General features: G+C 43.4%; 2 protein-coding genes across 3 annotated transcripts; both read left to right on the forward strand.

Annotated features, from left to right (window-relative positions):
• Window positions 1-113: 113 nt before the first annotated feature.
• Window positions 114-15223, forward strand: naaladl1 (N-acetylated alpha-linked acidic dipeptidase like 1). Of its 2 annotated transcripts, XM_029763741.1 has the most exons (20): window positions 114-613; window positions 989-1161; window positions 1720-1799; window positions 1896-1937; window positions 4181-4300; window positions 8644-8836; window positions 9282-9375; window positions 9544-9648; window positions 9747-9832; window positions 10063-10182; window positions 11466-11551; window positions 11756-11819; window positions 12412-12479; window positions 12717-12808; window positions 12992-13085; window positions 13200-13281; window positions 13513-13686; window positions 14321-14408; window positions 14574-14666; window positions 14970-15223. In XM_029763741.1, the coding sequence occupies exons 1-20, from the start codon at window positions 417-419 to the stop codon at window positions 15145-15147; spliced, it is 2229 nt and encodes a 742-aa protein (XP_029619601.1). In that variant the 5' UTR covers window positions 114-416; the 3' UTR covers window positions 15148-15223. The 2 variants fall into 2 exon arrangements, with proteins under 2 accessions (XP_029619601.1, XP_029619600.1); XM_029763740.1 differs by lacking the exon at window positions 1896-1937 and having other exon boundaries at window positions 1720-1841.
• Window positions 15224-15341: 118 nt separating this feature from the next.
• Window positions 15342-21723, forward strand: LOC115200573 (probable palmitoyltransferase ZDHHC19). The gene is made up of 8 exons (XM_029763742.1): window positions 15342-16288; window positions 16419-16540; window positions 17367-17506; window positions 18824-19005; window positions 19095-19197; window positions 19412-19503; window positions 21041-21360; window positions 21609-21723. Exons 1-8 carry the CDS (start codon window positions 16164-16166, stop codon window positions 21677-21679), a joined length of 1155 nt encoding a protein of 384 aa, XP_029619602.1. The 5' UTR covers window positions 15342-16163; the 3' UTR covers window positions 21680-21723.
• Window positions 21724-22577: the final 854 nt, after the last annotated feature.

Below are 22577 nucleotides of genomic sequence, written 5' to 3' on the forward strand. Positions count from 1 at the left end.
AATGTGCAACAGTGAACAAGTGTGTGTGTGTGTTTCAAAGTCCATCACCTCTGAAAAAAAGTAATCATTAAACTTTACAGTGGGAGTTGGGGAGGGCTTTTAAGGGCTCATTATGCAGACAGTAAACCCCAGATCCTGCTGGACATCCTACTTGTACACACCATTGTCTTTCACCCTCTGGAACTCTGAAATAGACTTCATATGTGTTTCTGTGTTCAGGTGAAACTTGTGTTTGTCAACGACCATTACTCAGAGACTTGGTTCAGAGTGTTAGAGACCTGGTTCTAGAGTGTTAGAGACATTGTTCTAGAGTGTTAGAGAATTGGTTCAAGAGTGTTATAGACCTGGTTCTAGAGTGTTAGAGACCTGGTTCTACTGTTCCAGAGTAGATCTCCAGGAAGAGGACCAGGAGGACCATGCTGAAGAAGGTGCTGCTGGGTAGTCTCGGAGCAGTTCTAGTGCTGACTGCAGGCATCCTGTTGGGGCACTTCGGCATCCAGAGGGGCTCCACCACCCCTGACTGGGTAATGGACGTGACCCAGGATGTAGACGAGGCTCTCATCCAGAAGTTTATCGCAGAGGTGGACAACATTGCGATACAGGAGAACCTCAGGTCAGATGCTGGATATCAATCAATCAATTGCTCAATCAGATCACACGCTGCTGGATACTGTACCAGTGTCTTTAGATGTCCTTTTTTTAATCGCTAATCTTCCACATCTTTTTTAATCTGTTGAAGCAGGTCAGGAACAATATGGGCTAGATTACACACACACGCACGCACGTACGCACGCACGCACGCACGCACGCACGCACGCACACACACACACACACACACACACACACACACACACACACACACACACACACACACACGCACGCACGCACACACACACACACACACACACACACACACACACACACACACACACGTCCTCAGAGAGCATCTCTCTCATGATCGTTCCCTCGTCCCAATGTGTCTCTCCAGGGAGCTGACTAAAGTGCCCCACATGGCGACCTCGCCAGGGGACGAGAAGACGGTTCAGTACATGTTAAAAAGGTGGCAGGACCCAGACACAGGTCTGGACCAGGCCTGGAGGGAGGAGTACAAGGTCTACCTGTCCTTCCCAGACCCCAACACCCCCAACAAGGTCACCGTGGGTGAGTCATGGACTTAGGGTGCGTCCTAACTATAACCCTGGTCCCTGGCCCATATCATATAGTGCACTGCTTTAAGACCCAGCCAGGCCATGTAAAAGTCACATGTTATACTTACTAGTACAACTAGTAGTTGTTCTTCTGCTTGGTGTTGTGTGGCATTAGGAGGTAAACCAGGCTTGGTGTTGTGTGGCATTAGGAGGTAAACCAGGCTTGGTGTTGTGTGGCATCAGGAGGTAAACCAAGCTTGGTGTTGTGTGGCATCAGGAGGTAAACCAGGCTTGGTGTTGTGTGGCATCAGGAGGTAAACCAGGCTTGGTGTTGTGTGGCATCAGGAGGTAAACCAGGCTTGGTGTTGCGTGGCATTAGGAGGTAAACCAGGCTTGGTGTTGCGTGGCATTAGGAGGTAAACCAAGCTTGGTGTTGTGTGGCATTAGGAGCTTAAATAGTCCATTTTACTCTGTGTATTATGTTTTATACTCCTTGTGAAATGTCTTTATGGATATGATTCTGCATCAAAATCAACATTTTCCTACTACTGTGTGTGCGTGTGTGTTGCAGTGAGCCCCTCTGATGCTGTCCTGTACACTGCCAGAGAGAAGGAGAAGGCATATAGTTCAGACCAGGAGGATCCTGAGGTGGTTCAGCCCTATGCAGCCTACGCCCCCGCCGGACACCCAAAGGTAGGTCTTTACCCACCAACACACAGACAGGCAGACCAGGAGGATCCTGGGGTGGTTCAGCCCTATGCAGCCTACGCCCCCGCCGGACACCCAAAGGTAGGTCTTTACCCACCAACACACAGACAGGCAGACCAGGAGGATCCTGGGCCTATGCAGGACACCCAAAATGTCAATTTCTTAACCACATCCAAGATCCAAGGATGGTCATGTTCTTTATGTTATCTTCTCCACAGTTTATCAGTTAAATGACCTGTTCTGGGTCGAACAACTCACCGTAGGCTAGTTATTTAGAATGATAGCGTGACTGTGTATAGACAATATGTGGACGGACGGACAGGACAGATGGAAAGAAAAGGTGTCTTTCATGACCTCTATTTGTTCCCGAGGTTATTGGTTAACTAGTTTTATTTAGTTCATGTCATAAATGTCACCTCTCTGTGCCACCCACTGCATCGTCAAGGGACGACCTTTGAGGTTGCTGTTAAAATCTTAGTAAGATTTTAGATAATCCGCTCAAGGTCAAAAGGGAATATGTTTTATGATGTGTCTCATCAGATAACATTAAAATGTCTTTATTGCGTTGTGTTAAATTAGTCAAAACTCTTCTAAATAGATTATCAAAAAGGCAGTTGTTTCAAAACTCTAAGCACATTTTCAATTGACTAATAAATCATACAGTCACTTTTTCACCAAACTTAATCAATGTTTCACATTGCAATACATGTTCATATAAAGTAATTTCCTTTCGAAATGCTCACATTACTTTTGATATGCTTCGCTTATTTTTTGTTAAAATATATTTTCCTATTACATCATCCGACTGTTTTTAACCGATGATCAGTTAAACGTTTGGTGAACCTATAGATTTGACATGTAAACGGGTTTGTCTACAACAGAGTTTGAGGGGTTCACACTTCTCCAATACTGTACTGTAATAAATGCCATTTACATAGCAGATGTTTTGATCCAAAGGGACGACAATCCACACATTTTGGTTATGTGACCGCAGTGGGAATAGAACCAACAACTCTGGTGTTGCTAGTGCCATACTCTTATGAACTGAGCCACTGTACAGGACCACTACAATGCTTCATTTTTTCTTCTTCAATCCAATGAAGTGTATAAACCCTCGATGACTGACAGGAGGCACTGTATTGAAGTCACCGCCCAGCCATCTTGGGTACACCTCCTCCATTGTAAAAAACAATATTTTGAAAGCTATAGAAACACATTTATTAACGTCTACATTCGTGTTTGCCATTTTTATTCTACGACAGACATCTTACTGCATACTTTTAAGATTATATTATGTGGGGCTACATTTTCCTAAAAGTTTTTGTTTGTTTGTTTAGAGTACCAATGTTACTGTCCCCACTACAACAACAAAAATACTTAAATACATGTCATTTTGTCCTTGAAACATTCAATTGAAATACTGTAGAATTCCATTCATTCCAATGGAGGACGTCTCCTTCTGGGGAGGGCCAATATGGCCGAACTGTGGCTTCAAAGCGTCTCAACGGCCATTATATAGCGTCGGCAATCTAGGGTTTATGTGCATAATTGTTTCAATCGCTTTGGTGCTATTTACTCAAGTATGGCTTGATGGGAAACTAGTGCCTGCTAAACATTGTTTTTTTCCCCATTTCATTTCATTTATTTCATTTGATTACAGTACATCCATGTTGTAATTATATCTGAACAAAAATTTGATGTTCAGTCAATTTTAATAGGTAGTGCAATTATATTGCCTAATGTGAAAACAGTGTAATATACTGTCATCTACAGTACTGTACTGTATATTCAAAGGGCAATTTTGAAAACATGTATCTCAAGTCTTTTGCTATTGAATTAACTAGTTGTTATTATATTTCACAGTAACTTCTATTTTGGACCAATGGTTATGTGGTGAAAAATGTCTACAAACAAAATTAATGCACAATGAAATGTTTTGAACGTTAGACCGTTACAAGTCGTACCAGTTTGGAGTATTTGTACACCGAGTTTAGAAAATTCACCACATACAGTACTTGTGAAATCCAAAGTGATAAAACTGTAACGATGATATAGAAAATAATAAAGCAATAACAGGCTATAATGCACAATGAAAAGTTACTCCTACTACTAATATGTTACGCTTGTGGTGTCTATCTCCTGGTATTGTCTACTGATACCAGACTGATATCTACTACAATCTACTGATCATTCGGATATCAGTTTGATATCTCCTACAGTCATTTGATATCAGTCTTGGTTTTAGATTGAGGTAGATTGTGGTTCAATGATTGCGTGTGTGTGTGTGTGTGTGTGTGTGTGTGTGTGTGTGTGTGTGTGTTCAGGGGAGACTGGTCTACGCCAATCAAGGGAAGCCCAGTGACTACTTCCTACTCAACCAGACCCTGGACCTGACAGGGACCATCGCTATCACCAGATATGGAGGAGAGGGGAGAGCAGGGAAGGTGAGTCCAATTCATTGGCTGCAAATGCCATTACATGATTTTTTGTTTTTGGGATGACATTTGGTTGGTCAGAATTCCATGCAAATATTCAGACTCCTAGGGTAAATATTCAGACTCATAGGGTAAATATTCAGACTCATAGGGTAAATATTCAGACTCATAGGGAAAATATTCAGACTCCTAGGGTAAATATTCAGACTCATAGGGAAAATATTCAGACTCCTAGTGTAAATATTCAGACTCATAGGGCAAATATTCAGACTCCTAGGGTAAATATTCAGACTCCTAGGGTAAATATTCAGACTCATAAGGCAAATATTCAGACTCCTAGGGTAAATATTCAGACTCATAGGGCAAATATTCAGACTTCTATTGTAACTATGGTACTTTACATCACTTGTAGCCTACTGTAATTTGAAACATAAAAAAAACGTCAAAAATCTTGTAAGAAATGGTTCACATACAATGCCTTCAGTAAGTATACACACCCTTTGACTTATTCCACGTTTTGTTGTGTTACAGCCTGAATTTAAAATGGATAAGATTGAGATTTTCTGTCGCTGGCCTACACACAATACCCCATCATGTCAAAATGGAAATATATATATATATATATATATATACATACACTGCTCAAAAAAATAAAGGGAACACTTAAACAACACATTATAGATCTGAATGAAAGAAATAATCTTATTAAATACTTTTTTCTTTACATAGTTGAATGTGCTGACAACAAAATCACACAAAAATAATCAATGGAAATCCAATTTATCAACCCATGGAGGTCTGGATTTGGAGTCACCCTCAAAATTAAAGTGGAAAACCACACTACAGGCTGATCCAACTTTGATGTAATGTCCTTAAAACAAGTCAAAATGAGGCTCAGTAGTGTGTGTGGCCTCCACGTGCCTGTATGACCTCCCTACAACACCTGGGCATGCTCCTGATGAGGTGGCAGATGGTCTCCTGAGGGATCTCCTCCCAGACCTGGACTAAAGCATCCGCCAACTCCTGGACAGTCTGTGGTGCAACGTGGCGTTGGTGGATGGAGCGAGACATGATGTCCCAGATGTGCTCAATTGGATTCAGGTCTGGGGAACGGGCAGGCCAGTCCATAGCATCAATGCCTTCCTCTTGCAGGAACTGCTGACACACTCCAGCCACATGAGGTCTAGCATTGTCTTGCATTAGGAGGAACCCAGGGCCAACCGCACCAGCATATGGTCTCACAAGGGGTCTGAGGATCTCATCTCGGTACCTAATGGCAGTCAGGCTACCTCTGGCGAGCACATGGAGGGCTGTGCGGCCCCCCAAAGAAATGCCACCCCACACCATGACTGACCCACCGCCAAACCGGTCATGCTGGAGGATGTTGCTGGCAGCAGAATGTTCTCCACGGCGTCTCCAGACTCTGTCACGTCTGTCACGTGCTCAGTGTGAACCTGCTTTCATCTGTGAAGAGCACAGGGCGCCAGTGGCGAATTTGCCAATCTTGGTGTTCTCTGGCAAATGCCAAACATCCTGCACGGTGTTGGGCTGTAAGCACAACCCCCACCTGTGGACGTCGGGCCCTCATACCACCCTCATGGAGTCTGTTTCTGACCGTTTGAGCAGACACATGCACATTTGTGGCCTGCTGGAGGTCATTTTGCAGGGCTCTGGCAGTGCTCCTCCTGCTCCTCCTTGCACAAAGGCGGAGGTAGCGGTCCTGCTGCTGGGTTGTTGCCCTCCTACGGCCTCCTCCACGTCTCCTGATGTACTGGCCTGTCTCCTGGTAGCGCCTCCATGCTCTGGACACTACGCTGACAGACACAGCAAACCTTCTTGCCACAGCTCGCATTGATGTGCCATCCTGGATGAGCTGCACTACCTGAGCCACTTGTGTGGGTTGTAGACTCCGTCTCATGCTACCACTAGAGTGAAAGCACCGCCAGCATTCAAAATTGACCAAAACATCAGCCAGGAAGCATAGGAACTGAGAAGTGATCTGTGGTCTCCACCTGCAGAACCACTCCTTTATTGGGGGTGTCTTGCTTATTGCCTATAATTTCCACCTGTTGTCTATTCCATTTGCACAACAGCATGTGAAATTTATTGTCAATCAGTGTTGCTTCCTAAGTGGACAGTTTGATTTCACAGAAGTGTGATTGACTTGGAGTTACATTGTGTTGTTTAAGTGTTCCCTTTATTTTTTTGAGTAGTATATATATTACAAATTCATTAAAAATGAAAAGCTGAAATGTCTTGAGTCAATAAGTATTCAACCCCTTCGTTATGGCAAGCCTAAAGTTCAGGAGTAAAAATTGCTTAATAAGTCACATAATAAGTTACATGATTCACTCAGTGTGTTTAACATTATTCTGTACCCCAAACATATAATTATCTGTATGGTCCCTCAGTCGAGCAGTGAATTTCAAACACAGATTCAACCACAAAGACCAGGGAGGTTTTTCCAATGCCTCGCAAAGAAGGGCCACTATTGGTAAAAAGCAGACATGGAATATTCCTTTGAGCATGGTGAAGTTATTAACTACACTTTGGATGGTGTATCAATACCCCCAGTCACAACAAAGATTCAGGCATCCTTCCTAATTCAGTTGCCGGAGAGGAAGGAAACTGCTCAGGGATTTCACCATGAGGCCAATAGTGACTTTAAAACAATTACAGAGTTTAATGGCTGTGAAAGGAGAAAACTGAGGATGGATCAACAACATAGTTACTCCACAATACTTTCCTAATTACAGAGTGAAAAGAAGGAAGTCTGTACAGAATATAAATATTCCAAAACATGCATCCTGTTTGCAACAAGGCCCTAAAGTAAAACTCCCAAAAATGTGCCAAAGAAATTAACTTTTTGTCCTGAATACAAAGCATTATGTTTGGGGCAAATCCAACATATCATTGAGTACCACTCTTCATATTTTCAAGCATGGTGGTGGCCGCATCATGTTATGGGTATGCTTGTCATCGGCAAGGACTAGAGCGATTTTTAGGGTAAAAATAATCAAGTAGAGCGAAGCACAGGCAAAATCCTAGAGGAAAAGCCTGCTTTCCAACAGACACTGGAAGACAAATTCACCTTTCAGCAGGACAATAACCCGAAACACAAGGCCAAATATACACTGGAGTTGCTTACCAAGATGACATGGAATGTTCCTAAGTAGCCTAGTTACAGTTTTGACTTAAATCGTCTTGAAAACCTATGGCAAGAATTGAAAATGGCTGTCTAGCAATGATCAACAACCAACTTGACAGAGCTTGAAGAATTTTGAAAATAATAATGTACAAATATTATACAATCCAGGTGTGGAACACTTTTAGAGACTTACCCAGAAACACTCACGGCTGTAATCGCTGCCAAAGGTGATTCTAACATGTATTGACTCAGGGGTTTGAATAATTATTTAATCAAGATATTGTATATTAGTGTTTTATTTTATTTTATTTTTTTACGAATGTTAGAATTTTTCTTCCACTTTGACATTACAGAGTATTTTGTTTAGATCGTTGACAAATTTAATCCATTTTAACATCACTTTGTAACACAACAAAATGTGGAAAAAGTCAAGGGATGTGAATACTTTCTGAAGGTACTGTACATAAAAGAAGGAAGAATTTTCAAAGTATTGGAACAAGGCATGCGTCCAAAATGGTACCCTGGTCACCAAAATAAAATTGGTTCTGTGAAGTTTCCCAGAAAATGTATTTGGTCATGACAAATGTTCTTATAACACAAAAACTGTCCAGTCGTGATGATGAATATGGAATGATTGTATTAACCATAAAAAAACAGACAAAATGTGTTCTGGGAATGAACATCAGGTCAATGTTTTTTGCACCACAAAATAAACATTGTAGAATCATCAGCACAACTGGAAAGTTCTTTTATGGGAACATATATTTTGTGACGTCACCACAATGTTCCCACCAGACTGTTCCCACAACCTAATGAAGCATTCTGGGAACCTTTTGATTAACAGATTAAATGTGTTATAGGAACATTATTGCAACATCAGGCAAATGGTTTATACAAACATGTACAGTAGTGGTTGTTATAGATGTTGTGCACAACATTTTAGTGAAAGTTAGGAGAAAATTCCAAGGATATTTAATCTAAAACATTTTTGATAAATAAATTGATTTTTTATCAAAAACATTCTCTGAATGTTTTGGGGCTGTTATTATCCTATGGTTAGATAATACTCTAACTAGAACATAATAGGAGTCTTAGCTAATGTTCTGGGAATGTTCCTGGTTTGCTAGGTGGTATTGGGAAAAGGGTACCATTTCAGATACATTTCAGATACATTTCAGACTGTCATGTCGTGCCTCTTCTCCAGGCCATCAATGCAGCTCCGTACGGTGTGATCGGGGTGCTGGTCTACACCGACCCGTGGGACATCAACGATGGCAAGATGTCCGACAACAACGAGACGTACCCCTATTCCTGGTACATGCCCCCCTCAGGGGTGGAGAGGGGCTCCTTCAACACCCACTATGGAGACATGCTGACACCCTACCTGGCCGCTAAAGGTAACCCATGATGCATTATGATGTGGTGGTAAATAATTGACTTGTTATAAGAAGGTAGGACCTATGACCCTCAAAATTAGATATCATCATCTCAAAATGATCTTGACTAAAAGTAACAGCCATTTTTAATCAGTTACCACACATTTCAGTCTATTTCAAGAGATACTCTATCTGCTAAACTTCCTGTTAAATGACCTTTTGACCTTTGACATTATAGTGACAGTTGGAATCAAAAGGTAATAAACACCTAACTATATAGTTGCAGAATTGTCTAGATTGAACTAAAACAGGTTACAATTTGACTGCTGTAGAGGCTACAAAAATTGGCCATCATTGACCGTATTCACATGTATGTGATCGCCGTCGTAAGTACATTGATCATCTTAGTCACTTAGACTTTCCAAGGCGTTTTCACAGTTCCCACTTCTGAAATGTCCATATGTAGACGACACATACAGAATACCAGAAAAGAATATCACCGGGATCCCGCCAATCCCGACTCAACCAATCGGGTTTGAGGATGCCTACGCCTTGATCTGGTGAGTGGGGTTTAACATTGGTCCATTGTGACGTCATTAACTTTTGTGGAGAGCTGATTGGTTGACCAATGGCTCATGGGGAGCAGAGTATTTGGTGTCCAAGAAGGGTCCGCCCAATGTGATTGGTTCTGAATCCCGCTTGCCATATTTGATTGGTCATCTCTGCAGTGAGCTGGGTGGAGAGCCCGCCCCATCCGAATGGCAGGGAGCATTCAACTGCACGTATAATTTTGGGGGACCAGGATTCAAACCAACATCTAACTTCAACAACAGGTGGGATTTGGTAAATCTCTATAAAGTACGACAATATCAAGTTTAGCTGTATGTTTGCTAAAAAAAAAAAAAAACGTGTGTAAATGTCTCTGTTCCAGCGATGTAAAACTGGACATCTATAACCGTGAGGAGCTGAAGAATTCTGCCAATGTGATGGGGGTGATTCGAGGCAGTGTTGAGCCAGGTGAGAAGGATTCAGCTCTAGCTACCAAACCACACTTAGGCCATGGTGAAGAAGTTACCTCGAGTCTAGCACTGAGTCAAGCATTATGACAACATATGCATTGTGCATCATACAGGCAAAACAGTTAATATACAAAAACACAGACAGTGAAGAATCATACACACACATTTAAAGCAGACCAGCGTCAAACTAAAGTTTTCTCTAATCTAATTCAAGTCTTTGTCCCATAGACAGGTATGTGATCTACGGTAACCACAGAGACAGCTGGGTCCACGGGGCCATCGACCCCAGCAGTGGAACCTCCGTGATGCTGGAGGTGACCCGGGTGCTGGGACGGATGGTCAAGCAGGGTGAGCATCACAGTTAGACCTGGGTTAGGGAGTTAGACCTGAGTTAGGGAGTTAGTCCTGGGTTAGGGAGTTAGACCTGGGTTAGGGAGTTAGACCTGGGAGTTAGACGTGGGTTAGGGAGTTAGACCTGGGTTAGGGAGTTAGACCTGGGTTAGGGAGTTAGACCTGGGTTAGGGAGTTAGACCTGGGTTAGGGAGTTAGTCCTGGCTTAGGGAGTTAGTCCTGGCTTAGGGAGTTAGACCTGGGTTAGGGAGTTAGACCTGGGTTAGGGAGTTAGTCCTGGCTTAGGGAGTTAGTCCTGGGTTAGGGAGTTAGACCTGACTTAGGGAGTTAGACCTGGGTTAGGGAGTTAGACCTGGGTTAGGGAGTTAGACCTGACTTAGGGAGTTAGACCTGGGTTAGGGAGTTAGACCTGGGTTAGGGAGTTAGACCTGGGTTAGGGAGTTAGTCCTGGGTTAGGGAGTTAGACCTGGGTTAGGGAGTTAGACCTGGGTTAGGGAGTTAGACCTGGGTTAGGGAGTTAGACCTAGGTTAGGGAGTTAGACCTGGGTTAGGGAGTTAGTCCTGGGTTAGGGAGTTAGACCTGGGTTAGGGAGTTAGACCTGGGTTAGGGAGTTAGTCCTGGGTTAGGGAGTTAGGCCTGGGTTAGGGAGTTAGACCTGGGTTGGGGAGTTAGACCTGGGTTAGGGAGTTAGACCTGGGTTAGTGAGTTAGACCTGGGTTAGGGAGTTAGACCTGGGTTAGGGAGTTAGACCTGGGTTAGGGAGTTAGACCTGGGTTAGGGAGTTAGACCTGGGTTAGGGAGTTAGAGTTAGACCTGGGTTAGGGAGTTAGAGTTAGACCTGGGTTAGGGAGTTAGTCCTGGGTTAGGGAGTTAGTCCTGGGTTAGGGAGTTAGACCTGGGTTAGGGAGTTAGTCCTGGGTCAGGGAGTTAGTCCTGGGTCAGGGAGTTAGACCTGGGTTAGGGAGTTAGTCCTGGGTTAGGGAGTTAGTCCTGGGTTAGGGAGTTAGACCTGGGTTAGGGAGTTAGTCCTGGGTCAGGGAGTTAGACCTGGGTTAGGGAGTTAGACCTGGGTTAGGGAGTTAGTCCTGGGTTAGGGAGTTAGACCTGGGTTAGGGAGTTAGACCTGGGTTAAGGAGGTGAGGTGGTTTTATCTAACTGGGCTCAGTTAGATAAAGGAGCTGAACAAAAAAAGAGGAACTACTGTAGGACAACAGAATGATACCCAGTCATTGTTGTTGGGAGGAGTAAACAGTGAACAACATTACCGCCTGTCTGTCAGGGAAATGGAGGCCACGGAGGTCCATCATTTTTGGGAGCTGGGGAGCCGAGGAGTTCGGTCTGATTGGATCCACAGAGTACACTGAGGTGAACAATCTAAATCAATCAAATGTTATTTATAAAATCCCTGTTTACATCATCTGTTGTCACAAGGTGTTTCACAGTAAGCCGACCTTCAACCTCTAAAGGCAAGCAGCAACACAGAGTCAAGGAAAGGATTCCCTAGAAGGAAGAGATCCACATTATGGTGTTTCTGATAGAGATAAGATAACATAACATTCTCCTCCCCAGGAGTACTATAGCAAGCTAAGTGAACGTTCTGTCGCCTATATCAACGTGGACATAGCTGTATTCGGTAAGAGTGATTTATTTTATACCTTTATTTAACTAGGCAAGTCAGTTAAGAACAAATTCTTATTTACAATGACAGCTGAGGAACAGTGGGTTAACTGCCTTGTTCAGGTGCAGAACGACAGATTTTTTTTACTTGTCAACTCGGGGATTTGATCTTGCAACCTTTCCGGTTACTAGTCCAACGCTCTAACCACTAGACTACCTGCCACCCCAGTGATGACAGAGGTAGCAGGTTAAACTGATGGTGTTTTTACTCCAACAATCAAGGCCCGTATCCACAAAATCATCTCAGGGGAGGAGTGCTGATCTCAGATCTGTAACATTATTCATTATGATGTAAAAGGTAAAGCTGATCCTACTCTGAGATGCTTTGTGGATACGGGCCCTGGGCAACTGTTCACAGTACACATAGTTATCAGTTAATAAGTACTGGTTTCTTGGACACAAGCCAAGTCCCGGACTTTTAAAAAGCACTTTTAAATGGAGAATCTGTGTCCAGGAAACATTCTCTGTGTGTAGTGGAAGCATTGTGTTTGAACTAGCCCTGTCTGAAACACTGACCTCCAGTATCCCTTGTCATCCCCCTGCTCCAGCTAACGCTACTCTAAGGGCATCGGGGTCCCCCTCTGCTCAGAGTGTTATCCTCAAGGCTTCCAAACAGGTGAGGCCTCTAATTCTCTTCTCAATGCCGTCTGGAGTTAAAAAAATACCTCCCATTGTTGTATGCTCACATAAACTTCATAGAAAATGTTGCAAAAAAAAGTATGAGCGTACAACAGTGTGTGGGTATTTATACTCCTTTCATCGTCTGTCAAACTAACAATGGAGGATTAAATATGACTCTTTTTTTGTCCAAAAAGAAGCCATCACTATATGGTGTTTGTTTGTTTTTCTACAGGTAAAGACACCTGGATCAGACTCGACATCCGTCTACGACAACTGGATTCGCTACTTCAACCGTACTAGCCCAGCCTATGGAGTCATCCCCAAGTGAATAGCCTACTTTCTCTTTACATGAAACAGTAGGGTCATGTGACGAGACCTAGAGGACTATTTAAGAAATGGGTTAAGATGTCAGTGAAATGATTTTAGGGATTTTAATTAGCTCTTCAGTTAATTGGCAGTCATAGCAGAGATTTGATTGGTTGATGTTTTTTTTTTTTTATATTATAGTGTGGGTTTTCTGACTGGGGCAGGAAGTGATTACGCTGCCTTCATCCACTTCCTAGGAATCACCTCCATGGATATCTCCTACACCTACGACAGAGTAAGACATGAGACACACACACACACACACACGATGAGAGTCGTTTCACTGACTTAACAAATGATCAGTTAGTCTTCTAAATCACATCCCATGATCCATGCTGTTTTCATGCAGACCAAAACCAGAGCCAGAATCTACCCAGCTTACCACACGGCATACGACACCTTTGACTATGCCTCCAAGTTCATCGACCCAGGTGAGCAGGGAGGTATGGGCCAGGAGGCTACAGGAGGAACATAAAGACAAACCCACTGCTGTTGGCCTTATGAGTTCAATATCTCTCTCTTTATATATATATACTGTATGTCTCTCTATTGTCTTTCTCCTTGGTCTCTCTGTCCCTTTCCTGTCAATATCCTTACCCTGTATATCTCTATCCCTCCCTCCATCCTTCCCCTCTCTCCCCTTCTTCCCTTCTTCCCCTAAGGGTTCACCAGTCACCAGACGGTTGCCAGGACGGCAGGGAACGTCCTGATGCGATTGGCTGATAGCCTTCTGTTGCCGTTCAACTGCAGTGACTATGCAGAGACTCTGGAGGGATATCTCAATAAAGCCATGGAGCTGTACACTGATGGACTGGCAGCACACATGATCGCTATAGGTGGGTCACATTCACTAGAACACACACACACACACACAGAGGGATGGGGGATAGCGAAGGGGTAGGGGTGAAAAGGTGGATGGAGGGATAGAGAGGTGATGGAAGGGTAGAGGGGTGGATGGATAGATGGAGACAGTAGCTGATGCTATGTTTGTGTCTAAACAGCTAACAGCGTTTCCCACATCAGTAACCCCCAGTAGCCACTAGCTGCTGTAACAGAGCGGTTTCTGATAATGTGGCTTTATCTTTTGAACCGTTTAATCGACAAAATACTATGACCCCATTACTGAACGACAACAGTGATAATGATGAGGTTCATATCAGTCACTTCAAACCATACTTCCTTCAGATTGAAATACTGTCAAAAGTACTGTCAGACTGATTTGTAATACAATTAAAAAAAGTAAATATTGTCCGTTGATTAGATTAAAAAAAATTATATGGTGGAGCTGCAATTTCTTTTTATATATCAAGATGAGGTCGTGGACCAAAAAAGTTTGGGAACCTCTGGTTTAAGTTGTTTAGAGAAAACAGACACACAGACACAATCACACACAATCTCAGGGACCAGTCAGCAATATTCTACGGTTGAGAAACACTGTTCTAGAATATCCTGTCCCTGCTCCTATTTCAGAGCCATTACAGAATGCTGTGAGGAATTTCCGCTCTGCAGCCACCAGACTGGACCAGCTGGTCAGAGATTCAGACTTGGCCAATGAGACGTGAGTGGTAGCTCTTTACACACACACACACACACACACACACACACACACACACACACACACACACACACACACACACACACACACACACACACACACACACACACACACACACTCTCTCTCTCTCTCTAAACCATTCTAAACCAGTGCTTTGTCCATATTAAGGCCCCTGAAGGTGCGTAGGATCAATGACCAACTGATGCTCCTGGATAGGGCTTTCCTGGACCCTGGGGCGTTCCCTGATCGATATGGATTCAGGTTGGGAAACTATGTTACGATCTATCCCCTAGATGAGCCTCCACTTTTTACCATCTAGCATGTTTGATGATCGATATGGATTCAGGTTGGGAAACTTTGTTATGTTCTATCCCCTAGATGAGCATCCACTTTTTACCATCTAGAATATTTGATGTTTTGTACACATTTCATTAAATGCTTCATTGAATGCTTAGGCCACTCCCCCTCTCTTCCCTCCTCTGACCATCTAACATCACTCACCATACCTTCTTTCTACCCGTTACTCTCTCTCTCTCCCTCTCTCTCTCTCTCTCGCTCTTCCAGACATGTGATCTGGGCGTCCAGTAAGGCTGGACAGGCTACCTTCCCAGGACTGGCTGATGCGTATACCAGAGCTAGGTCGACTGGACTGGACAGCGACTGGAAAGAAGCACACCGTCAGCTGTCCATCCTGATCCAGGCCATACAGGGAGCCGCTCACACACTGGGAGACGCCATTTAGAGAGAACATAGAGATACTGATATATGTTATGATATACAGTTTACATATATAATAATAAAGTTTTAATTATATTGTATTTCTGTGGATGAGAGACTATCTCATGGAATGTCATCCTATGTGCAGCTGGGCATTAGCATTGGAATTAGATAGAATGGAAAATAACCTTCTTATGACGGTAAGGTCAGCCATTTTGGTCAGGGATTTGGTCAACCATGGTTTGGCAGTGCTGTGATAAGATATTGTCTAAAATAATGAATTTGAAGACTATCTTCCTTGTATGTTTGTTAGCTAGCTAGCTTTATAATTATATAACAATATTTTAGGTTGACAATTATATTACACCATTTCTGGTCAAATGCCTTACTTTTATTTTCCTGCATAAGTAAAATCAGAATTATACTTCGACAGCCATTCGTAAATAGACTCCACCTCTAGAAATGTTATAGGATCTCTGGGGTCAGCACCAGATTGCTATAACATAATGATGTGGTTAGCTGATATGTCAAATGTCTATCCAGACGTTATAAGATCTGGTGTGCGTCAGCAACGTTTGAGCAGATTGTGGTTGGCAACCCGTCTGCTTAGGGACACTAATGACTATCAAAATAATAGCCTAACGTTGTAAAAAGCTCTGTCTACATATATATTTACTATTTAATAAACAATTAAATAACAATCATAGACCTATATGGCTTAATAGTGGGTGCGTTTTTCTTCTTCTTATTTTTAATCTAGGCTATATAGTCTATGTTATTTTAAATAGACTACCAAGTATTTTCTAAGTAAACACTTCCTGGCTTGAGCGCGTTCTCTCATATATGGTTTCCATGACAGCAGCATCGGGGTCCTCTATCGTCAGGAAGTGGAAAGCTGGATAGAACTACATTCATTGTAGCTCAATGAAAATAATGCATTTTTAGATGAAAGACTAAAGAAGACATTTTTTAAAAATATTTTTTTCATAAAGTGTTTTGAATGTTAGCTAGAAACTAACATAAATTTGAAGTTTGGACGGCATGGACTCGGACAACGAGAAGCCGCGCAAGAAGAAGAGACGGCCGCACTGGATTGTGAGAGGCCTCGGGCCGAGTTTTACTGCCAGCATGAGTTTCGTAATAAGCGTGCTGTACATCACTTTCCCGTAAGTTTACAAGCTAATTTTCTCCTTATATTAGGTTGTCCCTAAATGTCACATTCAATCAAAACCCATTCCACCTATAGTTTTCTGCGAGGATGACTTGACAGTTGACTTTATTCCCTGTCCTTGCCAGGTGCGCTTGGTTGGCTACTCATGTTTCAGTGGCCTATCCTGTGGCCTCTGCAATGTTACTAACTGGGACCTTGGTAACTTTCCTGGTGTCAAGTTTCATGGATCCTGGAATTCTCCACCAAGGTAATAGTATCATGTTAACAACAGCATTATAATAGTATTATTAAATATAGCTAGATTCCATCTAAGGGAGCTTTGATATTCCTTTCAAGAGTTATTAATAAGTAAGCAACTAGGCTACTTCCTATACCAAGAGGTCTGTATCATTATGGCACAGGTGGTACAGATCTGCTCTCTTCACTTGAATCATTTGTTGTTGCAGAGAAGTTTCCTGTGCAGCTGAAATGCAAACGTTTAATGCATTTGAGTTTTAAAAAGGCTTCTAAAGTTTGTAATTCCCACTTTAGAATGGCAGACTCGATTTGCCCTTGTAACAACGCAGCTTCTGTCCTTCTCCTCTCCCCAACCTGGGCTTGAACCAGGGACCCTTGGCACACATCGACAACAGTCACCCTCGAAGCATCATTAACTATCGTTCCATAAAAGCTGCAGCAATGCAGAGCAAGGGAAACAACTACTTCAAGGTCTCAGGGCGAGTGACGTCAGCGATTGAAATGCCACTAGCATGCATCGCTAACTAGCCAGCCATTTCACACCGGTTACACCCTAACAAAACAATTATCAACCCCTACATGAATGTCCATTAATTACAATCCACATAATAATTCATTTCCTGTTGCTGCAGGATTATTTTCCTGCTGTGAGAGACTGGTCAAATTAAGATCCTACATCTGTATCTGAGTGAAGTCCTACTCCAGATTCTCCTTTAAAGTCGCTACATTTTTATCCAGAAGTTCCCATGAAGGAGCAATGTTTATAAAGCCTTTCTCTCTCTCTCTCTATCCCTCACTCTTCTTCCACCTCTCTCCCTCTCTTTCCTCTCTCTCAGGCCCCCCATGGCCAGGCACAGCAGAGGTGGCCTATGTGATAGTGAATGGTCAGAGGTATGATATGGACTGGTGCAGTAGGTGTGAGATCTACCTTCCCCCTGCTGCATGGCACTGCCGTCGCTGCAATGCCTGTGTGGACGTAAGTTGTATTGAAATGCGTGTGCCAAACATATCAGACTGGAACCACAATTCAGGAAAGTGTCATCAAAATGGCTTTATCTTAATCTACCTCCCCCTGTTCATTATCGTTACCTACTTCCCTCTTCATTATCACCTCACCCTGTTAATTATCTACCTCCCCCTGTTCATTATCGTTACCTACTTCCCTCTTCATTATCACCTCACCCTGTTAATTATCTACCTCCCCCTGTTCATTATCGTTACCTACTTCCCTCTTCATTATCACCTCACCCTGTTAATTATCTACCTCCCCCTGTTCATTATCGTTACCTACTTCCCTCTTCATTATCACCTCACCCTGTTAATTATCTACCTCCCCCTGTTCATTATCGTTACCTACTTCCCTCTTCATTATCACCTCACCCTGTTAATTATCTACCTCCCCCTGTTCATTATCGTTACCTACTTCCCTCTTCATTATCACCTCACCCTGTTAATTATCTACCTCCCCCTGTTCATTATCGTTACCTACTTCCCTCTTCATTATCACCTCACCCTGTTAATTATCTACCTCCCCCTGTTCATTATCGTTACCTACTTCCCTCTTCATTATCACCTCACCCTGTTAATTATCTACCTCCCCCTGTTCATTATCGTTACCTACTTCCCTCTTCATTATCACCTCACCCTGTTAATTATCTACCTCCCCCTGTTCATTATCGTTACCTACTTCCCTCTTCATTATCACCTCACCCTGTTAATTATCTACCTCCCCCTGTTCATTATCGTTACCTACTTCCCTCTTCATTATCACCTCACCCTGTTAATTATCTACCTCCCCCTGTTCATTATCGTTACCTACTTCCCTCTTCATTATCACCTCACCCTGTTAATTATCTACCTCCCCCTGTTCATTATCGTTACCTACTTCCCTCTTCATTATCACCTCACCCTGTTAATTATCTACCTCCCCCAGTATATTATCTTTATCTCATGTAGTCTCAGGCTTTATGTGCTATCATCAGATCTGTTTGCACCTGTTATGTGTGTCTTTTCTGTGTGTGTGTGTGTGTGTGTGTGTTGTCTGTCTGATTGTGTGTGTGTGTGTTGTCTGTCTGATTGTGTGTGTGTGTGTGTGTGTGTGTGTGTGTGTGTGTATATATGTTGTCTGTCTGATTGTGTGTCTGTGTGTGCATGTGTGCGTATGTGTGTGTGTATATGTTGTCTGTCAGATTGTGTGTGTGTGTGTGTGTATATATGTTGTCTGTCTGATTGTGTGTCTGTGTGTCTGTGTGTATATGTTGTGTGTCTGTGTGTGTGCATGTGTGTTACACAGCGGTTCGACCACCACTGTGAGTGGCTGAATAACTGCGTGGGGAGACGTAACTACCGCGTGTTCCTGCTCTTCCTCCTGCTGCTGACGTCATACCTGCTCCTGGTCCTCTCCTCCTCTCTGTTCTACCTCTTCCTCACCCTCCTCACCCTGCACCAGCCCTTCAGCCTGCCCCACGCCACCACGTATCCACACACACACACACACACACCTGGGTCACAGTCCCAAAGTGTACGCATACTATTCTCTTTAAACCTTAACATTAACTGGCCAGTGTGGTCGTCATGGTTACCAGCCTGGCCTGTGTACTCTTGGTCTTGGTTATACTCATCAGTAACATCAAGCTGATCTCCAATGGAGAGCCGTCCTCTACTATAGTAAGTCACTACACTATCTCCCCGTCACGCTCTCTCTCACACACACACACACACACACACACACACACACACACACACACACACACACACACACACACACACACACACACACACACACACACACACACACACACATTGGAGCATCATTCTGTTGACTGAGGATGTATTATAATCTGGTGCCCCATCTCTCCCTCTCTTTCTCTCTCCTCTGTAGGAGCCCTACTTTGAGCCTGATGATAAGAACCCGTTTGATCAGGGCTGCTGGAAGAACTGGACCCACGTCCTCTGTTCCCCGACTGGACCCAGGTAAACTACATCACTAATACAAACAGGTACATCACTACATCACTAATACAAACAGGTACATCACTAATACACTAATACAAACTGGTACATCACTAATACAAACCGGTACATCACTACATCACTAATACAAACTGGTACATCACTAATATACTAATACAAACAGGTACATCACTAATACAAACTGGTACATCACTACATCACTAATACAAACAGGAACATCACTACATCACTAATACAAACAGGTACATCACTACATCACTAATACAAACTGGTACATCACTACATCACTAATACAAACTGGTACATCACTAATACAAACTGGTACATCACTAATACAAACTGGTACATCACTACATCACTAATACAAACAGGTACATCACTAATACAAACAGGTACATCACTAATACAAACAGGTACATCACTAATACAAACTGGTACATCACTAATACAAACTGGTACATCACTACATCACCAATACAAACAGGTACATCACTACATCACTAATACAAACTGGTACATCACTAATACAAACTGGTACATCACTAATATACTAATACAAACAGGTACATCACTAATACAAACAGGTACATCACTACTACAAACAGGTACATCACTACATCACTACTACAAACAGGTACATCACTACATCACTACTACAAACAGGTACATCACTACTACAAACAGGTACATCACTATATCACTACTACAAACAGGTACATCACTACTACAAACAGGTACATCACTAATACAAACTGGTACATCACTAATACACTAATACAAACAGGTACATCACTACATCACTAATACAAACTGGTACATCACTAATACAAACTGGTACATCACTAATATACTAATACAAACAGGTACATCACTAATACAAACAGGAACATCACTACATCACTAATACAAACAGGTACATCACTAATACAAACTGGTACATCACTACATCACTAATACAAACAGGTACATCACTACTACAAACAGGTACATCACTACACACTATTTGTAAGTCGCTCTGGATAAGAGCGTCTGCTAAATGACTTAAATGTAAATGTACTACAAACAGGTACATCACTACTACAAACAGGTACATCACTACATCACTAATACAAACAGGTACATCACTACTACAAACAGGTACATCACTACTACAAACAGGTACATCACTAATACAAACAGGTACATCCCTAATACACTAATACAAACAGGTACATCACTAATACAAACAGGTACATCACTAATACACTAATACAAACAGGTACATCACTAATACAAACAGGTATATCACTAATACACTAATACAAACAGGTACATCACTAATACAAACTGGTACATCACTAATACAAACTGGTACATCACTAATACAAACAAGTACATCACTACATCACTAATACAAACTGGTTGTCCTTCACTGTAAATCCTCCATATATCAATCAGCTCAATCGGAAATTACCTTTAAATTGCGCATTGTCCAAATCCACCATCAGATTGAATCCTGCACCCATAGTGATAACCTGTTGTTGCTGTTGTTGTCCAGGTATCTGGGGGCTGTGAAGCCCAGCAGAAGAGGAGACACTGAGGGGGACTGGAGCAGTCTAACCCTTCTCCATCAGGAGGACCAGTGTTTGTACAGCTGCAGCTCAGTCCCCTGTTGTAATACTTGTAAACATCACCAGGTGGCGGTAGGCCCAGCCAGCCCAGGCCGTTTCAAGCATAGCACACTGAGTCTAGACAGTCTGAAGGAAGGGAGAGGGTGTTGCTGCTGCTACAGGGAAGTAGTACCAGCCGGCTGTGTGACAACAGACAAACACAGCGACAACAACAAGCCCCCACAGAGCTCTGCTGTGGAGATCCCAGGTGAGGTACAAGTTCAGAATTGGGCAAGTCCTCTAGTGACTGACTGGTTTGGGTTCTTTCATTCAGCTTCTGATGTAGACCTGAGAATTATTTTGTGTGCTATGAATGGTGATGGATTATTGAACCTGCTGCTAGGTTACCAGAACATCAACAAAAATGCTGTAAACATCACAACATATTTCCATCATAGAGTGGTATTCCTAGTCCACTTGTAAAACTCTTTATTTGATTCTGAATCATACTCACAGATATGTTGGCTGCTGGTGATGAGGACTTGGACCAGGAACGGGATGGAGTTCTGATCAGAGCAGCAAAGTAGCTTTACATCCTGACCACCAGAGGGAGCTGTGTAGACAGTGAAGAGGGGGGAGGGGCTGAGTGTGAAGGGGGGAGGGGCTGAGTGTGAAGCGGGGGGAGGGGCTGAGTGTGAAGCGGGGGTAGGGGCTGAGTGTGAAGAGGGGGGATGGGCTGAGTGTGAAGTGGGGGGAGGGGCTGAGTGTGAAGCGGGAGGGGGGGCTGAGTGTGAAGCGGGAGGGGGGGCTGAGTGTGAAGCGGGAGGGGGGGCTGAGTGTGAAGCGGGGGGAGGGGCTGAGTGTGAAGAGGGGGGAGGGGCTGAGTGTGACGAGGGGGGAGGGGCTGAGTGTGAAGAGGGGGAGGGGCTGAGTGTGAAGCGGGGGGAGGGGCTGAGGGGAGGGGCTGAGTGTGAAGCGGGGGGAGGGGCTGAGTGTGAAGAGGGGGAGGGGCTGAGTGTGAAGCGGGGGGAGGGGCTGAGTGTGAAGCGGGGGGAGGGGCTGAGTGTGAAGCGGGGGGAGGGGCTGAGTGTGAAGCAGGGGGAGGGGCTGAGTGTGAAGCGGGGGGAGGGGCTGAGTGTGAAGCGGGGGGAGGGGCTGAGTGTGAAGCAGGGGGGAGGGGCTGAGCACCAAAGAAGTAGGAGATCCTCTGCTGTTGTAAAAAATAAATGAATATGTTTTTCTCAATAAGGTCCAACTTCGTTTCATCATCACATTCAGCATCACACTGATCGTCACATTGATCATGACACGTTGATATCTTATTTCTTCTGCTCTCTGTGTGTGTTTGAGTGAACAAATTCATGGCAGTGTGTCTGTGTTAGTCCAGGTCTTTTGAGGCAGGTAAAAGTACAACTCTTTTTGTACAACACGTTATTCAAACCCCTGGGCTAATCTATTCAGACCAAATTCACTTGAAAATCACTT

This window comes from Salmo trutta, chromosome 9 (genome assembly GCF_901001165.1).
Source record: "Salmo trutta chromosome 9, fSalTru1.1, whole genome shotgun sequence".
Classification (NCBI taxonomy): Eukaryota; Metazoa; Chordata; class Actinopteri; order Salmoniformes; family Salmonidae; genus Salmo; species Salmo trutta.

Excerpts from the sequence above, each read along its gene's own strand:
- naaladl1 (XM_029763740.1), top strand. The coding sequence starts at position 417 with ATGCTGAAGAAGGTGCTGCTGGGTAGTCTCGGAGCAGTTCTAGTGCTG. Across the intron at positions 1,162-1,719 it reads CCCCAACAAGGTCACCGTGG|TGAGCCCCTCTGATGCTGTC; the intron begins GTGAGTCATGGA and ends TGTGTGTTGCAG. Across the intron at positions 8,837-9,281 it reads ACCCTACCTGGCCGCTAAAG|ACGACACATACAGAATACCA; the intron begins GTAACCCATGAT and ends GTCCATATGTAG.
- LOC115200573 (XM_029763742.1), top strand. The coding sequence starts at position 16,164 with ATGGACTCGGACAACGAGAAGCCGCGCAAGAAGAAGAGACGGCCGCAC. Across the intron at positions 16,541-17,366 it reads TCCTGGAATTCTCCACCAAG|GCCCCCCATGGCCAGGCACA; the intron begins GTAATAGTATCA and ends CCTCTCTCTCAG. Across the intron at positions 19,504-21,040 it reads TGTTCCCCGACTGGACCCAG|GTATCTGGGGGCTGTGAAGC; the intron begins GTAAACTACATC and ends GTTGTTGTCCAG.